Source organism: Rhinopithecus bieti, unplaced genomic scaffold (assembly GCF_001698545.2).
Source record: "Rhinopithecus bieti isolate Rb0 unplaced genomic scaffold, ASM169854v2 scaffold_32422, whole genome shotgun sequence".
NCBI lineage: Eukaryota > Metazoa > Chordata > Mammalia > Primates > Cercopithecidae > Rhinopithecus > Rhinopithecus bieti.
The window spans coordinates 2,974,566-2,994,608 of NW_016814631.1; the positions used below are offsets into that span (position 1 = coordinate 2,974,566).

The 20,043-nt window shown below is 36.3% G+C and overlaps 1 protein-coding gene across 6 annotated transcripts in view; it reads right to left on the reverse strand.

Moving 5' to 3' along the window:
* STAU2 (staufen double-stranded RNA binding protein 2) overlaps positions 1-20,043 on the reverse strand; it is a 344,502-nt gene that overhangs the window by 292,254 nt on the left and 32,205 nt on the right. For 4 of the 6 annotated variants that reach the window (XM_017851602.1, XM_017851600.1, XM_017851601.1 and 1 more), the window contains one exon: positions 12,374-12,504. The exons of the other annotated variants lie outside the window; for them this stretch is intronic. In XM_017851602.1, the coding sequence (XP_017707091.1) occupies positions 12,374-12,487 (114 nt within the window). In that variant the 5' untranslated portion in view covers positions 12,488-12,504. The remainder of the gene's footprint in view (positions 1-12,373; positions 12,505-20,043) is intronic. 6 annotated transcript variants of the gene reach the window in all.

The window sequence follows — 20,043 nt, forward strand, 5'->3', positions numbered from 1 at the left end:
TTCCATGGCAATGGAAACAAAAAAAGAGCAGACATAGCTATACTCGTATCAGAAAAAGGAGTATAGATTTAAAGACAAAAACTCTAAGGAGAGACAAAAAAAGGTCATTACATAATGATAAAGGGGTCAATTCAGCAAGAGGATATAACAATTGTAAATATATACACAACCAACACTGGAGCACTCAGATACATTAAGCAAATATTATTAGAGCAAAAGAGAAAGACAGACCCCAATACAACAGCTGGAGACTTCAACACCCCACTTTCAGCACTGCACTCCCAGAAAGAAAATCAACAAAGAAACATCAGAGTTATTCTGCACTCTAGACAAAATGGATCTAATAAATATTTACACATTTCATCCAAAGACTGCAGAATACACATTTTTCTCCTCAACACATAGATCATTCTCAAGGATAAACCATGTTAGGTCACAAAATAAGTCTTAAAACACAGAAAAGAAAGAAAGGAAGGAAAGAAAGGAAGAAAGGAAAAGGAAAGAAAGGAAGAAAGGAAAAGGAAAGAAAGGAAGAAAGGAAAAGGAAAGAAAGGAAAGAAAGGAAAGAAATGAAAGAAAGGGAGGAAGGGAGGAAGGGAGGAAGGGAGGAAGGGAGGAAGGGAGGAAGGGAGGAAGGNGGAGAGACGAGGTTTCACCGTGTTAGCCAGGATGGTCTCGATCTCCTGACCTCGTGATCCGCCTGTCTCAGCCTCCCAAGTGCTGGGATTACAGGCTTGAGCCACCGCGCCCGGCCGCCCATTGGGATTTAAAAAAGGAAAAAGAACAGAAAAGAAAGTAGTGCTCAAAGGACATGCTCCTGACAGCGCTGGAGTCTGAGAGAAAGGTAGGAGTTGGCTGGGTGCAGTGGCTCGCGCCTGTAATCCCAGCATTTTGGAAGGCCAAGGCAGGAGGATCGTTTGAGCTTAGGAGTTTGAAACCAGCCTCGGCAACATGGTAAAATCCCATCTCTACAAAAAAAAAAAAAAAAAAAAAAAAAATAGCTGGGTGTAGTGGCCTGTACCTGTGGTCCCAGGTCCTTGGGAGGCTGAGGTAGGAAGGTTGCTTGAGCCCAGGATGTTGAGGCTGCAGGGAGCCACGATTTTGCCAGTGCACTCCAGCCTGGGTAACAAAGCAAGACCCTGTCAAGAAGGAAAAGAAAAGAAGAGGAGAGGTAAGGAGAGGAGAGGAGAAGGAAAAGGAAGGAAGGAAGGAAGGAAGGAAGGAAGGAAGGGAGGAAGGGAGGAAGGGAGGAAGGGAGGAAGGGAGGAAGGGAGGAAGGGAGGAAGGGAGGAAGGGAGGAAGGGAGGAAGGGGAAGGAAGAAGGAAAGGAAGAAAAAGAGAAGAGAAGAGAAGAGAAAGAGAAAGAAAGAAAGAAAGAAAGAAAGAAAGAAAGAAAGAAAGAAAGAAAGAAAGAAAGAAAGAAGGAAGGAAGGAAGGAAGGAAGGAAGGAAGGAAGGAAGGAAGGAAGGAAGGAAGGAAGGAAAGAAAGAAAGAGAGAAAGAAAGAAAACCTGAATTAATATTGAGCATCTTCACTGACCGCAATGGAATAAAACTACGAATCAGTAACGAGGAATTTTGGAAACTACACAAACACATGAGAATTAAACAATATGCTCCTGAATGACCACTTCAAATGAAGAAATTAAGAAGGGAATTGAAAAATTTCTTGAAACAAATGATAAACCAAAGCCTACAGGATACAGCAAAGGCAGTATTCAGATGGAAGCTTACAGCTATATGCACCTACATCAAAAAACTGGAAAAATTTCAAACAAACAATCTAACAATGCACCTTAAAGTTAAAACTAGAAAAATAACAGCAAACCAAGCTCAAAATTAGTAGAAGAAAAGAAATAATAAAGATCAGAGCAGAAATAAATTTGAAATGAAAAAATGATACAAGATCAATAAAACAAAAACTTGGTGTTTGAGAAGATAAACATAATTGACAAACCTTTAGCCAGACTAAGAAAAAAAGAAGGCCCAAGTAAATAAAACCATAGATGAAAAAGGAGACATTACAACTGATACAACAGAAATTCAAAGGATCATTAGCAACTACTATGAGCAACTATATGCCAAAAAATTGAAAAATCTTGAAGAAACAGACAAATTCCTAGACACATACACCCTACAAAGATTGAACCAGGAAGAAATCCAAAACCTGAGCAGACCAGTAACAAGTGAGGAGATCAAAGCAGTAATGAAAACTTTCCCAGTAAAGAAAAGGCCGGGACCCAATAGCTTCACTGCTGAATTCTACCAAATATTTAAAGTGGAACTAATACCAATCCTACTCAAACTACTCCGAAAAACAGAGGAGGAGAGAATGCTCCCAAACTCATTCTATGAGGCCAGTATTACCCTGATACCAAAAACCAAACACACATCAAAAAAAAAGAAAAAAAGAAAAAAAAAACCCTATAGTCCAATATCTCTGATGAATATTGATGCCAAAACTCTCAACAAAATACTAGCAAACCTAATCCAACAATACATTTAAAAGATCATTCATCACTACCAAGTGGGATTTATCACAGGGATGCAAGAAACCAATCAATGTGACAAATTATATCAACAAAATGAAGGACAAAAACCATACATTTCAATTGATGCCAAAAAAGCATCTGATAAAAGTTCAACATCACTTCGTGATGAAAACTCTCAAATAACTGGTATAAAAGGAACATGCCTGAACATAATAAAAGCCATATATGACAGATCCACAACTAGTATCATAATGAGCCTTTCCTCTTAGGTCTGTAACACAACAAAGATGCCCACTTTCACCACTGTTATTCAAAATAATACTGAAAGTACTAGCTAGAGCAATCAGACAAGAGAAAGAAAGAAATGGCATCCAAATTGGAAAAGAAGAAGTAAAATTATCATTGTTTGCAGATGATATGATCTTATATTTTAAAAAAACCTAAAGAGTCCAACAAAAAACTATTAGAAAAATAAACAAATTTAGTAAAGTTGCAAGATACAAAATAAACATACTAAATCAGTAGCATTTCTATATGCCAACAGTGAACAATCTGAAAAAGAAATCAAAAAAGTAATCCCATTTATAATAGCCTTAAATAAAATTTAATACCTAGGAATTAACTCAACCAAGGAAGTGCAAAATCTCTACAATAAAAATTACAAAACACTGATGAAAGAAACTGAAGAGAACACAAAAAAATAAATTGGAAGAATCAAAGCAACCTATAGACTCAACGCAATCTCTATCAAAATATCAATGACACTCTTCAGAAAAATAGAAAACACAATCCTAAAATTTATATGGAATCACAAAAGACCCAGAATAGCCAAGCTATCCCGAGCAAAAAGAACATAACTGGAGGGACCACATTACCTGACTTCAAATTACACTACAGAGCTATAGAAACCAAAACAAAATGGTACTGGCATAAAAACAGACACACAGACCGACGAAACAGAATAGAGAATCCAGAAACAAATCCACACACCTACAATGAACTCATTTTCGACAATGGTGTCAAGAACATACACTGGGGAAAAAACAGTCTCTTCAATAAATAGTACTGGGAAATCTGGACATCCATATGCAGAAAAATGAAACTAGACCCCTATCTACTGCCATATACAAAAAAATCAAATCAAAATGGATTAAAGACTTAAATCTAAGACCGCAAACTATGAAACTATTACAAGAAAACATTGGGGAAAATCTTCAGGACACGGGAGTGAGTAAACATTTCCTGAGTAACACCCCACAATCACAGGCAAAAATGGACAAATGGGATTACATCAAGTTAAAAACCTTCTGCACAGCAAAGGAAACAGTCAACAAAGTGAAGAAACAACCCACAGAATGGGAGAGAAATATGTGCAAACTATCCATCTGACAAGGTATTAATAATCAGAATATATAAGAAGTTCAAATAACTCTACAGGAAAAAAAATCTAATCCAATTTAAACAGCAAACAGGTATACGAAAAGATGCTCAACATCACTGATCATCAGAGAAATACAAAACAAAACTACACTGAGACACCATCTTGCTTAAGTTAAAATGGCTTTTTCCAAAAGTCAGGCAATAATAAATGCTGGCAAGGATGTGAAGAAAAGGGTACCCTCATACGTTGTTAGTAGGAATGTAAATTAGTACAACCATTATAGAGAACAGTTTGGAGGTTCCTCAAAAAACTGAAAATAGAACTACCATACAACCCAGCAATCCCACTGCTGAGTATATTCCCAAAAGAAAAGAAATCATATATTGAAGAGATATCTGCACTCCCATGTTTGTTAGGAGTGCTTACAATAGCTAAGATTTGGAATCAACCTAAATGTCCATCAACAGATGAATGGATAAAGAGTGGTATTTATACACAATGGAGTACTATTCAGCCATTAAAAAAGAATGAGATCCTGTCATTTGCAATAACATGAATAGAACTGGAGGTCACTATGTTAAGTGAAATAAGCCAGGCACAGAAAGACAAACATTGCATGTTCTCACTTATTTGTGAGCTCTAAAAATCAAAACAATTGAATTCACAGAGAGAGAGAATAGAAGGATGGTTACTAGAGACTGGGAAAAGTAGCAGGGAGGATGAGGGGATGGGATGATGGTTAATGGGTACCAAAAAAAAATAGAAAGAATGGATAAGACCTAATATTTGACAGCAGCACACAGGGGGACGATAGTCAATAATAATTTAATTTTACACTTTAAAATAACTAAAAGAGTATAATTAGATTGTTTGTAACACAAAGGATAAATGCTTGAGGCTTTGGATACCCAATTTCCATTATGTGATTGTTATGCACTGCATGTCTAATCTATGTGAAATATCTATGTGAAAAAAAGATTAGTAGCTGCCTGGGGTCTCAGGTACAAAGAGAGATGATTACAACAAAGAATGAGAAAATTTTGTGAGACAATGGAAATGTTTGTTCTTTTTTTTCACATAGATATTTTGGTACATGCAACGTACCAAATACATTGTATGCATTGTATACATGAGATACCAAAATATCTCATGTACCACATAAATATATACACCTCATAAATATATATACCTACTATGTACCCACAAAATTAAAAAATAATTTTAATTAAAAAAGAGACAAAGAACATTATTACTGATAAAAGGGTCAATTCATCAAGAAGATAAAACAACTATAAACATATGCACCAAACAACAGAATAAAGAACTCTCAAAACTGAATAATAAAACAAACAACCCAATAAAAAATAATGGGCAAAGATCTGAACAGACACTTCACTAAAGGTACACACTGATGACAAACACACAAAAAGATGGCCAACATTATCAGTCACTACGGAAGTGCAAACTGAAACCACAATGAGATACCACCACATATCTATTAGAATGGCTAAAATTACAAAGGCTGACTATATAACCTGTAGGCAAGGGGGCAGAAAAACTAGAACGCTCATACACCGCTGAGGAGAATGTAAAATGGTACAACTACCTTCGCAAAAAAAATCTGGCAATGTCTTAAAAAGTTACACATGCATCTGCAATATGTTCCTGGCACTCTTATTACCAAAGAAACAGAGAAAATAAAATAGAGAAAGAGAAAAGGTAATATATGTCTGATATGGTTTGGGTCTGTGTCCCCACCAAATTTCATGTTGGATTGTAATCCCCAATGTTGGAGGTGGGGTCTGGAGACTGGATCATGGGGGTGGATTTCTCATGAATGGTTTAGTGCCATCCCTTGCTACTGTCCTCACAATAGTGAGTTCTCATGAGATCTGGTCATATAAAAGTGTGTGGGACCCCCGCCCCACCCAATCCCCACATTGCTCCTGCTTTTACCATATGACATGCCTTTTATTTCCACCATTATTGGAAGCATCCTGAGGCCCCCCCAAAAGCAGATGCTACTATGCTTCCTGTAGAGCCTGCAGAACCATGAGCTAACTAAACCTCTTTTCTTAAAATTAGCCAGTCTCAGGTATTTATAGCAACACAAGAATGGACTAATACAATGTCTATATGAAGACTTGTATACAGATGTTCAAATTAGCTTTATTATAATAGCTAAAAGCTAAAAACAATCAAAATATGCATCAACAGATGAATATCCAAAAAACGAAGTGTGCTATATCCACATAATGGACTACTACTCAATAATAAAAAGGAAGAAATACTGACACACAAAAAACATGAGCAAACTCAAAATAACTATGCTAAGTGAAAATAGTCTGGTAGGAGTACATACCACTATATGATTACATTTATATAGTTTTAGAAACTGCAAACTAGGCCGGGCGCGGTGGCTCAAGCCTGTAATCCCAGCACTTTGGGAGGCCGAGACGGGCGGATCACGAGGTCAGGAGATCGAGACCATCCTGGCTAACACGGTGAAACCCCGTCTCTACTAAAAAAAATACAAAAAACTAGCCGGGCGAGGTGGCGGGCGCCTGTAGTCCCAGCTACTCGGGAGGCTGAGGCAGGAGAATGGCGTAAACCCCGGAGGTGGAGCTTGCAGTGAGCTGAGATCCGGCCACTGCACTCCAGTCTGGGCGACAGAGCGAGACTCCGTCTCAAAAAAAAAAAAAAAGAAAGAAAGAAACTGCAAACTAATCTATAGTCACAGAAAGCAGACTAGTAGCTGTGTGGGGTCCCAGGTACAAAGAGAGATGATTACAACAAGGAACAAAAAAATTCTGTGGGACACTGGAAATGTTTGTTCTTTTTTTTCCACATAGATATAAAGCAGAAACAATACTTTTGGCATGGGTTAAATAATGAAAGAAATCAGTTTGCACTGCTTCAAAAAATGTTCTCCCATCTTTTTAGTATATTCTCTCTCACGACTCTTTACTACATTTCCCTTCCACTATCCTTACTCTCTTAGCCTATACTTCCACTGCAAATGTACATAGAAAGAAAATGATGGGCCGGGCGCGGTGGCTCAAGCCTGTAATCCCAGCACTGTGGGAGGCCGAGACGGGTGGATCACGAGGGTCAGGAGATCGAGACCATCCTGGTCTACACGGTGAAACCCCGTCTCTACTAAAAAATACAAAAAAAACTAGCCGGGCGACGAGGCGGGCGCCTGTAGTCCCAGCTACTCGGGAGGCTGAGGCAGGAGAATGGCGTAAACCCGGGAGGCGGAGCTTGCAGTGAGCCGAGATCGCGCCACTGCACTCCAGCCTGGGCGACAGAGCTAGACTCCGTCTCAAAAAAAAAAAATAAAAATAAAAATAAAAATAAATTTTCTCTATAGTTGAATCATTTGAAAACAAAAACCACAGAACTACAGAAATTTAAAATTGGATTCTGAACCACTCTCTCCCAAAGTTTTAGGTTTAGTCTTGAAGAGTTTAGTGGATGTCAGCAGAAATTTGTATTAAGAGATTTANAAAAAAAAAAAAAAAAAAAAAAAGAAAATGATGATTTCATCGTGTCTGAAAATTATGTATTCAAGAGGCACATCCTACAGCTCAAAATCTCTGTTCTAGCTCGATACGCATCCAATTGATGAAATCCCCTCATATAACAATCCCTACATACAATCAGCCAAATTCAAGATGTAGAACATTTTATAGGACAAATTACTCTATTTCTGCAACAAATCAATGTCATAGGAAAGATGGGATGGGGATAAAGGGAGTGTTAGTATTAATAAATAAAAGAGTCCAAAGAGACATAGCTACCAAATGTAATACACAATCCTTGTTTGGACCCTATTTGAATAAAGCAAATGTAAAAAGACATTTTTAAGTCTAGTAAAGATGGATACAGATGATGTATTACATAATATTTGGGCTTATTAATCTACTCAAAATGACGGTGCAGTGGGCAATTTTTTTAAAGGTCCTTATCAGTTACAGATGCATACCAAAGCACTTATGAGTGAACAGACATAATTCTTTTAAAAACTTCAGTTGAAAAAAGTGGGTAGGGGGTGGTAAATAAATTTATCTTGGCAAAATATTGATAATGTTGAAGTTTAACATTGGTGTCTATTTCAAATTTTTCATAATAAACTAAAATTATTTTTTTGTTTTTGTTTTTTGTTTGTTTGTTTGTTTGTTTGAGATAGAGTATCCCTCTGTCACCAGGCTGGAGTGCAGTGGTGCGATCTCGGCTCACGGCAACCTCCACCTCCCACATTCAAGCAATTCTCCTGCCTCAGTCTCCCAAGTAGCTGGGACTAAAGGCGCATGCCACCATGGCCAGCTAATTTTTATAGTTTTAGTGGAGACAGGGTTTCACCATTTTGACCAGGATCATCTTGATCTCCTGACCTTATAATCTGCCCACCTTGGCCTCCCAAAGTGCTGGGATTACAGGCAAAAGTAAGATCTTAAGATGTTGGTGGGTTTCATAATGAATGTTATGAGACAAAGCTCCTAACAGCATGATATGCACCTTATTTATTTTCAGTGCAGGAACAGTGCCTGTCACATAGTAAATACTCAACAGACCTTTTACTAAGTGGTTGTTTTAGTCCTATATATGACTAATAAGCAATGATATAATTATTTGAGTACCTCCATCATCAACACAATGCTTAAGAACTTACAAATTGTCACTCCATTATACCACTTTATGAGTATTATATTACTCCATTTACAGATAAGAAAACTGAGACTTTAAATTAGTTGTTCAAGGTCACACAAGCTGGGCAATGAAGGGCAAAGATCAAGCTGGGCAACTCTAACAAAGATTTTTTTTTTAAAGACTATTTGGCTTAAGGGCCGGTGAATGACACTACCTCCCTCAGTGATACCCATTCCAAAGTAAACCATCTCAAAGTATCAGCACTAGTGCAATTTACTTGAAACTTAGCCATGCCTACCAACAAATTATCAGAATAGGAAAATAATGGAAAAGAAGAAAATACCATTGTGTTATTCATGGCTCTCTTCCTCATATTCTAATTAAAACAGCCTTCTTTTGAGATTTGAGCAAACCAAAACAATAATCTGTAGAAAAAATAACTGTATACAGGTACCTAGGAAACAAAGCAATATTATAATAACTCCCATTATTATAAGGTATACTAACTTGTTTCAGAGTTCAATTAAAAACTGAGCAGAAAAATAAAAGAAGGCAAGGCAAAGATTAAAATAATTATTTTTTTAATAGTCACATATTAAAAGTTGTTCAGAATCTGTGATACTCAATGGGGGAAAGAGGAAAGCACATAAATGTAAGATAGGTCACTACCTGTCAGCATGATATATGAGAAGATAATTCCATACCACACTGAAGACATTAACCTCTGTCCTGCGTTTCCCAACTCTGGTTGTACTTTCATTTCAGAGCTTTAAAAAATTCCTGATATGTGGGCTTCACCCAAGACTGATTAAATTAAGGGGATGAGACTCAGGCATAAGTATTTTTTAAAGCTCCCAAAATGATTCCAATTAACAGCCAAAGATGAGAACCACTTACCACATATGTCAGCGTATGTGTAGTATGTGTGTGAATTGCTATATAATTGAAGTACCAACAAAAAAAAAATTTTTTTTTGAGACCGAGTCTCACTCTGTAGCCCAAACTGGAGTGCAGTGGTATGATCTTGGCTCACTGCAACCTCCACTTGCCAGGTTCAAGCAATTCTCCTGCCTCAGCCTCCCAAGTAGGTGGGATTATAGGCACATGCCACCACACCCTGGCTAATTTTTGTATTTTTAGTAAAGACGGTGTTTTGCCATGTTGGCCATGCTGTTCTCAAACTCCTGACCTCAAGTGATCTTCCCACCTCGCCCTCCCAAATTTCTGGGATTACAGGCATGAGTCACCACGCCCCGCCCCAAGAAAATTAATGAGTTAAAACTAGGTTTAAATTTTTCTTACCAGAGATCATCATTAATTTCATTAAAATACATTTTATGTCTCACCTAAAGGCCATTGATAGACATGCATGAATGAAAATGATTTTGCTTTTCACAAAAAGGATCCAGACTTAGCCAATTAGGATCAATATTAACTATATTATTATGTAAACTCATAAATATCATGTTTCACTCAAGAACATGCCAATTATTCTAGTACTCTTTTACAAAATAAGCAAGCTACAGGCTAAGAGGGGTGGTCTATCACCAAAGCACCTATAGCAACAGGCACAGGTTGGCAAAAGGGATCTCCAAATCTCCTTAAAACCAAGGGAATCCTGGGACCCACTGTTGTCTACTTTCATCACAACAAACCTGTTTAGCCTTTAAAACCCCAACAGTGAGACAAGGAGATAGATACAAGGTCAGTTCATAAACCCTTCTAAAAATTACAATGGATTCCTAAAGAATTTTAAGGAAATCCAAATCCTCCTAAGAGTCCTCCAGAAACTTCCCAGGTAGCCTGGCCTTCCTTTACCATATACAGAGGATAGGGATGGTGTCACTAACTGTTAAGAGTAGTCTAGCTCTTCACTCTTGGGAGAAGAAGGCAGAAGAAGCAAAACTGGAGAAATGGCCTTGAAGAGGTGAAATGGGTTGGGATCCAGGACACAATGGAGGAGCTGGGCAAGTCAGCTGAGGGTACCTACATAAAAGGCACACAACATTTAAGCAGGTTAAAGAGCTATGTGAGGATTGGGGAAAGTGAGGAAGAGTAAAAAGCTGGCAGAATCAATGGATCTGCAGTATGAAAGGACTGTGAAAGTCAAATTACTAGAGGGAATGAACTAGAAAGTTAGGAGGCAAGTTTACAGAAAGATGAAAGACTGAAATTAACATTATGCAGTTATTGGTAATGATAAAGTCAAGAATGTGATTATAGGCATGAGTGGCTGAAGGAGAGTAGAGAACAACATCACTGGAGACGTTAAAGCAACTGAAAGGTCAACATATTGGAACAATCATCTGTTTAGGTGTTGAAATCACCAAAAATTAAAATGGGAAATGCTGAAGAGAGTGAAAGTGAGCCATAAGAAATGTGATGTAATCACCCAGATGTGACTATCATGAGGCAATGTATGCATCATGAGGCATGTCTGCTAACACGAAACTCAAAACTGGGGAATTGTCTCAAGGAAGAATACCTGGAACTGGCAATGAAGAGCAAAGAGTATACACTACAGGGACCAAGAAATGTAGAAGAGTAAAATACACACCCATAAATAAGCTCAGTCTAGCACAAAACTAATAACCAACATATATTACTGTACTACAACACAGTAACAGCTACCACAGAGAACTACAGGTCCTGCTGGAGGCCCAGTAGAGGGATCAGAGGTTTCACAAACGTGTGGAAGATGTAACATGGAGCTGAGTGTTCAACAATTAATAAGGGCAAAAGGACCTTCAAGGCAGAAAGACAATACAACTTAGGCAAAGGCAGAGAGATTTGAAAAGAACATGAAGCATTCTGAGAAATGCAAACAGTTCAACATGATTAAGTGCAGAATGAGTCAGAAAGAGAGTTAGGACATATACCTAGAAAGGTAGACCAAAGCTACAACTATCTTTTCTGCTAAAGCAAGAATAAAAGATATGAACAAATTAAATTGTTGCCCCTAAATCCTTCATAAAAACCACTAATAGAAAACAAAATTGATAAACTGTAGTTTCCTCTTATTTTCCTTAGTTTGTAGGAGATGCTAGGATGCAAATAACCCAACAGCCAGTTGCTTTAAGAAGTTTATCAACCCCTAGAGAACAAATGCTGCCACATTATACACAAATTTTATGATCATTATGATAATCTCCAATAGCCAAGATTTAAATGTGCTACAGGAAATTATGCACAACTAAGATATTTTAAGCAACTGAAGAGCTCAAACATAAATACATTAGTTGTAGATTTGTAACATGTATATATGCAAACATAAATGCATACAGCTATAAATAAAAATTGCTTTCCATCTAACAAAACAATATAAGTGAATGTAGAGATAATAACAACCGTGGTATATACCACTTTTATAAATGATTAATGTTAGAACTAAATATCACATTGGAAAAGATATTTCACTAGGTAACTGTTGGTATATTTACTCTGTCTCCATTTCTACTTTAGCAGCTGTGATTTAATGGAAAGCACACCATACTTGAGAGCCAAAGAAAATACATTCAAGTACTGGCACTGGCACTTGTGAACTATTAAGCAAGTCACTTAACTTTCCTGTGCCTGAGTTTAATTTACAAAATAGAAATCAAAAATCCATATCTCATGTGGTTTTATTAAGATTTATATGAAGTACCACATCTAAAAGAGCTTTGTAAACCATAGTGAACTACAAAATAGTTTAGTTACATACTTCGAAATATTATTAATGTAGAACTAAAAGCCTTCAAGCCATCCGCCAAACCCCCACTCCCCAAAATAAAGCACAATTAAAATCTGAGATGATAAATCTGTTAGTTTGATTAAGTATGTCTCACCACCTCTCTTCATAACCTTACCTTTGAATGAGCAGGCCCTCTTTCATTCAGAAGTTTATACTGGGGTTGGACTCTATTGAAACGGGCTAACTCATTTACCAGACACATTGCAGTTTTCTCTTTTGGGTTTGCCATTTTATCTTGGAGAGAAGCTGTAAATAAAAGGCTATAAAGTTTTGTGAAGAATGACTTTACAAAATGGAAGAAAACTAGTTTTGACTTTGTTAGATTGAAGGCAGATTGTATATTTAAATTATTTTCATGAATGTTGTATTTTAAAATTCAAATTACCTAACGTCTTCCATTACATGCAACAAAATAGGTATCACATTTTAAACGATAAATTAAGGTAAAATTTTCCTAAATACCTAAGTTGTTCTATGTATATAACAGCATGCTTAAAGATTTTAAAGTAAATTTATAATTTTTTATTTATCTTATAAACTTTCCCCTCAAAAACTTTACTAGAAACACATGTTTCCTGGTTCTTATTACTATGAAACTAGATTTTGTCTACCTTCTTGATCCTTTCATCTCAATTTTTTTCCTTCTCATTATGAGGCAGCATGTTAGAAAAAGCTCTAGACTTGGGAATCAGGTCCTAAGTTTAAGTACTAGCTCTTCCAACTACAATTTTTCGGTAACTCTAAGCAAATTAACTTCCCTTTCTTTCTGTTTTTTAAAATAAATTTTCAAAGTTGTAAAAAGAATAATTTAACAAGTGCCCATGTAGCTAACACCCAGTGCTTATTAACCATGTTCCATGTTTAACTCCTATTAAAAAAAAGATGATATTCCATTCCTGTTAAGTTCCTTATATCTTTTATAGATTATTGATGTATGTGGTTCTATACTCACATAAATGGTATTATAGTATTATAATAAACATTCTCACAGTTTACTTTCTTCACTCTTCATTGTGTTCTCAAGACTTTTACTTATATAGATCTAGCACATTAATTTTAACCACCATAGAATTTCTATTACAATATTGCACCAGTTTTCTTATCACTCCTCTACTGAGACACTGGGTTGTTTCCAATTCTTCATTCTTAAAGAGAGCATGCTGTCAAATAGCTCTCAAAATGACTATACCAAATTACCTTCCCCTACCATTTCTCCTCAAGCTCAAAAACATGGAATATAATCAAGTATTTTAATTTCTGATAATTTGATATTTGACAAATAGTATCCCATTATTGTTCTTTGGATATTTTTCTCCACTACTATTTTTTGTTTGTTTGGGGTTTTTTTGTTCGGAGACAGAGTCTCACTACGTTACCCAGGCTGGACTAAAACCCCGGGCTCAAGCTATTCTCCCTAATCAGCCTCCCAAGTAGCTGGAACTACAGGCTTCTATCCTTTGTTTTTTTTGTTTTGTTTTTCTTTTGTATTATAGTTTTCAACTTTTCCTTTTATGGTCTGTGCTTTTTACGTCTTGTTTAGGAAGTCCTCTCTAACCAAAAGGTCTCAATGATTTTACTTAAACTCACTAAGCTTTCTTTCCATAAAATAAGGGAAATAAATCTAACCCGCTTAAGTCCCAAAGTTGTGAGATTAAGAGTTGTAAATGTATGATGTGGTTCTAAACTATATCGCAAATACAAGGTACTATTATAGCTTCAGAATATTTTTCTAATACCACATTATTTTATCCTATATTTTTCCTTTCTCTCATTTATAGACACACTTACTTTTTTCTTTCACTTCCCATAAAAAAAAGCCAAAAAATATTTTAAAATCTAAGCATGAAACATACAAGTGGATTCCTTCCTGCTCATTTAAACTATAGTCACAATAAATACAGTTCAATTGTACTCACAATGAGAATACTTAAAATGAATGAAAATGGCTGGCTTTAGGAACTTCATCTACAAACTTCCTAGGCCAAAATTTAATATTAAAAATAATATTCTTTTACATTTCTAATACTCTTAACAGGCCCAATAATTTGTACAATGGCTTGATTGTGATCATTATGATTAAGAAACTATTTTACATGAAAACTACATAAGCACCTGGTAAGACATAAGTAAAAAGAAAGAGACTCTAAGCAACGAATTGTAGGGCCAAGACAGCTNTCACTTCCCATAAAAAAAAGCCAAAAAATATTTTAAAATCTAAGCATGAAACATACAAGTGGATTCCTTCCTGCTCATTTAAACTATAGTCACAATAAATACAGTTCAATTGTACTCACAATGAGAATACTTAAAATGAATGAAAATGGCTGGCTTTAGGAACTTCATCTACAAACTTCCTAGGCCAAAATTTAATATTAAAATAATATTCTTTTACATTTCTAATACTCTTAACAGGCCCAATAATTTGTACAATGGCTTGATTGTGATCATTATGATTAAGAAACTATTTTACATGAAAACTACATAAGCACCTGGTAAGACATAAGTAAAAAGAAAGAGACTCTAAGCAACGAATTGTAGGGCCAAGACAGCTGACAGCAGATTCTACAATTAAGCCATTTTAAGTGGTTTCCAAACTAAAAAACAAAACAAAACAAAACAAAAAAAACCTAGTAATTATTACCTTTGGGAAAAGTACAAAAAAAAAGTCAAGACAGTTTTGAGAAAACCTGCATTTTACCTATTCCATTGTGTATCACACAAAGTTTATAAAACATTCTGTTCAATTTGGAAAGTCAGTCGATATAAGAAAATAAAAGGTAACCTGAGACTCTAATCAGTTTTGGCTTTTACACACCATCGCATGAATTCACGTGCAACCGACAGCACAGCCAATTTAATATCAAAGAGCAAAAGCAGAATAATTGGTTAAAAATGAGAAAATATTAAAGTCTGATAAAAATCTGCCAATTTTGCATAACACAAATAGTATTTATACTACCACTGTGTAATTTTCAAAATTCAATAATGCTGAATATTCATCTGCTACAATGCAAAAAATATTAGAAGCATACAAACATAGCGTGAAAATTTTATACTATGAAAATTGCTAATAGCATAGGTTCTAAACATATTAAAAAGCGATTTAAATGGTTCATTTATAATGAAACCCTGTTTGATATGAAAACCTAATCTAAATCCTTTAAACGAAAATGTTAACAAATAACACGGTATAAAACTTATATTCCATTAATTCTGACTTCCTGCTTCATAAAAGTTAACATGAATCCAATAACACATTTTAATGGGTGACTGAAGTTTTGGTGTGAGAAGTGTCCAAGATCCCACTTTGATGAAGCTTCATAATTAAAATCAAAATGTTTAAAGTCGATAAATTAGGAAATAATTAGTTATAGTTGTAACGTTTTATTTTTAAAACAGATTAAAACAAATAGTTGTTCCTTTACTTAATGAGAAATCTTAACAGCATTCCTACTTGACAGAGAGCTCAGTAATACAGCAATAACTTTTAAATTACACAAAATTTGGATAGAGCATCTATAAAACAAACTGGTCTATAAAATCTGAGACACATAAGCTATACAAATCTTTTTTAGAGAAGTCAACAGTGCAAAAAAGTTAGAAATGCATATAATGTTACATAGGCAGACATTTTCAAAGACCTATAGATGCTATCACTGAAGATATTTTGAAATAGGCTTCAAGTCAATTTGGTGGCTGGAATAGTAGAGACCTACTTAGAAGTAAATAAAATTAATAAAAATGGATTCACAATCTCAGACTCTGCCACTTTGAAAGAGCAACTGCCACATGATGGTTAAGAGCCTGTTTTGGATATCTCTGTCACTTACTAATATCTGTGTGACCTTGAGAAAGTACTTAAATCTCACTTTTCCACAGAGTAAAATAGAGATAATAGTTGTTCTTATCTCACTGGATAATTGTATGGATTGAATAAGATGATACCAAACACTGCTAACAATGATTAAAAATTATTCTGATTTAAACATTTGTTACAACAATTACACTATCATCAAATATTAAACCAGTGACATAGAAAGTCATGAAAAAAGAGTTTGTAAAACTAAGTAAAAATATTCTTAGCTAAAATATTCTGTTAGGATAAATTGATTTTATTCATACAAATAAACTTCTTGGCTGGGCGTAGTGCCTCACATCTGTAATCCCAGCTACTTTGGGAGGCAGAGGCAGGAGAATCACTTAAGGCCAGGGATTTGAGAACAGCCTGGACAACACAGTGAGACCTCATCTCTACAAAAAAATAAAAATATTAGCCATATGTCATGGTACATGCCTATAATTCTTGATACTCAGAAGGCTGAGATAGAAGGACTGCTTCAGCCCAGGAGTTCCAGACTGCAATCCAGCCTGGGTGACAGAGTGAGATCCTCTCTCAAAACAAAATAAAACAAAAAACAAATATATTTCTGTAGTAGTCTGTGAAAAGCATGTATTTGTTATTATTTTTTCCACTGACTTATAAACCCATAAGCTTGTTTCCACTAAAAAATTCTCAAATATGATATAAATTATATTAAAGGTTTATGTGTGCTAGGAAATATTGTACCTTCACTGATATGAAACTTGATTAGATGTAACTTACAACTTTGATAAGAAACACTGGTAAAATACATATTTATAATAACAGTATTTGCACAGCCAACAAAAACATAAATATATTCTATTTTTAGATTCACTCTATTTTCATGTTTCCACAAAATGTCCTGGACTCTCTGGAATATGAATCTTCATTTTGCCTGTTCATTTGTATGTGTAGGAACCAGTGAACAAACACAGAAACTGTGTTCAAGTCATTGAACAAGCTACAAAATAATGTAGCTCAGTTTTCAATGAACAGGCAAAATGATCTGTACCCAAAGGAGTTCGGTCTGTAGAAGAAACAGACACAGACAATAGACAAACACAATAAATCACAATATAAGTACTATAATAAGGCTGTTACAGAAACTCCTTAGACAAAGGCGGTATGGAAAGGCAAATTTTAAGAGGTAGTGATTAGATAAGGAAAGCAAAAGTTCACTTAGGTAAGAAGGGAAGATGAAAGACAGTCCAAGTTTTTCAAGAAGTATAGACACAGGAGAAAGCACATAAAACACATAACTTTCTGGCAAATGCAAGCAGACCACTGGCAGAATACAGAACGCGTGAGGAAGAACAGTAGAATAAAACTATGTGACCGGAATTCACTAGAACACTAAAAGTTTCCTAAACCAGAACTTAAAGTAGCAAACATTTCTTGTAGTAGCTATATTCCAGCCAGAACTATTGCTAGTGAGGTCACAGACTACCTCACTTCGCAAAGCAAATCATTCCGAGGAATCCTTTCCATCCTTGGTCCCAGAAATGACTTGAACACAGTTTCTTTTATTTTTCTTTCTTTCTTTCCTTCCTTCCTTCCATCCTTCCTTCCTCCCTCCCTTCCTCCCTTCCTTCCTCCCTCCCTCCTTTCCTTCCTTCCTTCTTTCCTTCCTCTCTCTCTCTCCCTCCCTCTCTCCCTCCCTCCTTCTTTCCTTCCTTCCTTCCTTCCTTTCTCTCTCTCACCTCTCCCTCTCTCTCTCCTCTCTCTCTCTCTCTTTCTTTCTTTCAGACAGAGTTTCACTCTTATTGCCCAGGCTGGAGTGCAATGGCGCGATCTCGGCTCACCGCAACCTCCGCCTCCTGGGTTCAAGTGATTCTCCTGCCTCAGCCTTCCGAGCAGGCTGGAATTACAGGCAAGTGCCACCATGCCCGGCTAATTTTGTACTTTTAGTAGTGACGGGGTTTCTCTGTGTCGGTCAGGCTGGTCTCGAACTCCTGACCTTGGGTGATCCGCCCACCTCGGCCTCCCAAAGTGCTGGGACTACAGGCATAAGCCACCGCACCCAGCCTTAAACACAGTTTCTATGTCTCCTTACTGGTTCCCCTTTGTCTACTCTCTGCTATTGGAGTGAACTCATCCTAATTCCCAAGTAAAATAAGAAAGAAAAAAGTCAAAAGAGCAAAGGACTCTGTTCATGGGCTCTTGCCTTCTAGGAGCAATGTGACAGGTATGTCCACAGCTATTAACTAAAACAAACCTTCTGTTTTCTAATTAGACCCTAACATAAGGCTGTCCAAGCAAAATTATCGATGAAATTACCCAGGCATCAAACTGCTCCATTTTTAACAGTCTGTCCATTAGGAAAAAATTTCAGTTCCTCTCTCACATAAACACAAAGATAAATTTCAGAAATATTAAAATGCAAAATACAAAATATCACAAAACTAAAGGAAACTTGGCTAAATATCTGTCATACTCCTGTAACACAGAAGGCCTTCCTAGATATGAAAAGGAACCTAGAAGCCATAAAGGCAAAAACTGATAGTTAACAACATAAAAATATAAAACCTCTATTAAAAAAACCATACCACCTATGACACTAAAAAAGAATCTATGTGCTGGGGAAGAAATACTTGCAATATGTGAACAAAGGCTGGGCGTGGTGGCTCATGTCTGGAATCCCAGCACTTTGGGAGGTCAAGGCGGGCAGATCACCTGAGGTCAGGAGTTCCAGACCAGCCTGGCCAACATGGTGAAACCTTGTCTCTACAAAAATACACAAATTAGCCAGGCATGATGGCGGATGCCTGTAATCCCAGCTACTCGGGAGGCTGAGGCGAGAGAATCACTTGAACCTGGGAAGTGGTTGGTGGCTGCAGTGAGCCAAGATCGCACCACTGCACTCCACCCTGGGCAACAGAGCGAGACTCCGTCTCAAAAAAAAAAAGAAAAAATGTGAAGACCAATTGTTAACATTCATAAAATAAAAAGATAATATAAATCAATTTTTTTAAAGCCAATAGGAAAAAAGGACAAAGATACACACAATTAATTCACACAATTTCTTGAGTAAACATACCTATTCAAAAGAATGTTAAAGAGCCTGGCCAACATGGTAAAACCCTGTTTCTATTAAAAATAAAAAAATCAGCCAGGCATGGTGGCGCATGCCTATAGTCCCAGCTACTTGGGAGGCTGAGGCACCAGAATCGCTTGAACCTGGGAGGTGGAAGTTGCAGTGAACCAAGATGGCACCACTACACTCCAGCCTGGGCAACAGAGTGAGACTGTCTTAAAAAAAAAAAAAAAAAAAGAAAGAAAAATTCAAATTCCAATGATATATAATTTTCCCCTATTAAGACTGATAAAAGTTTTTTTTTTTAAATAATCATTTAAGTATTAACAAGTATGTGGGGAAAATGTGTGTGAATTCTGTTGGTGCAAATACAAATTAGTACAAAATTTTTGATGCGCAACACTGATTAGTTTCAATTGTACCTATCTTTAAAACAGCAATTATTAATCTGAGGATTCATACTACAGGAAGATGTTTGCAATGATAATCTGGAAAACTAGACCACAATAGCAAAAACTATAAATAAGATAAATATTCATATTTACCAAAAATTGATTAAATAAACTACATGAATTATGCAGCTTTGAAAAGAGAAAGAGGTACAGTGCTTATGAACCGACATAGGAAAACTCTGCAAACGTGAATGACGAAAGTTACAGCAGCTTACTGTCTGATCATATATTTATCTTTTTTTTTTTTTTTTTGAGACGGAGTCTTGCTCTGTTGCCCAGGCAGGAGTGCAGTGTAACGATCGATCTCGGCTCACTGCAAGCTCCGCCTCCCAAGCTCAAGCGATCCTCCTGCCTCAGCCTCCTGAGTAGCTAGGATTACAGGCATGCGCCACCATGCCCGGGTATTTTTTTTTATTTTATTTTTTTTTTTTTTTAGA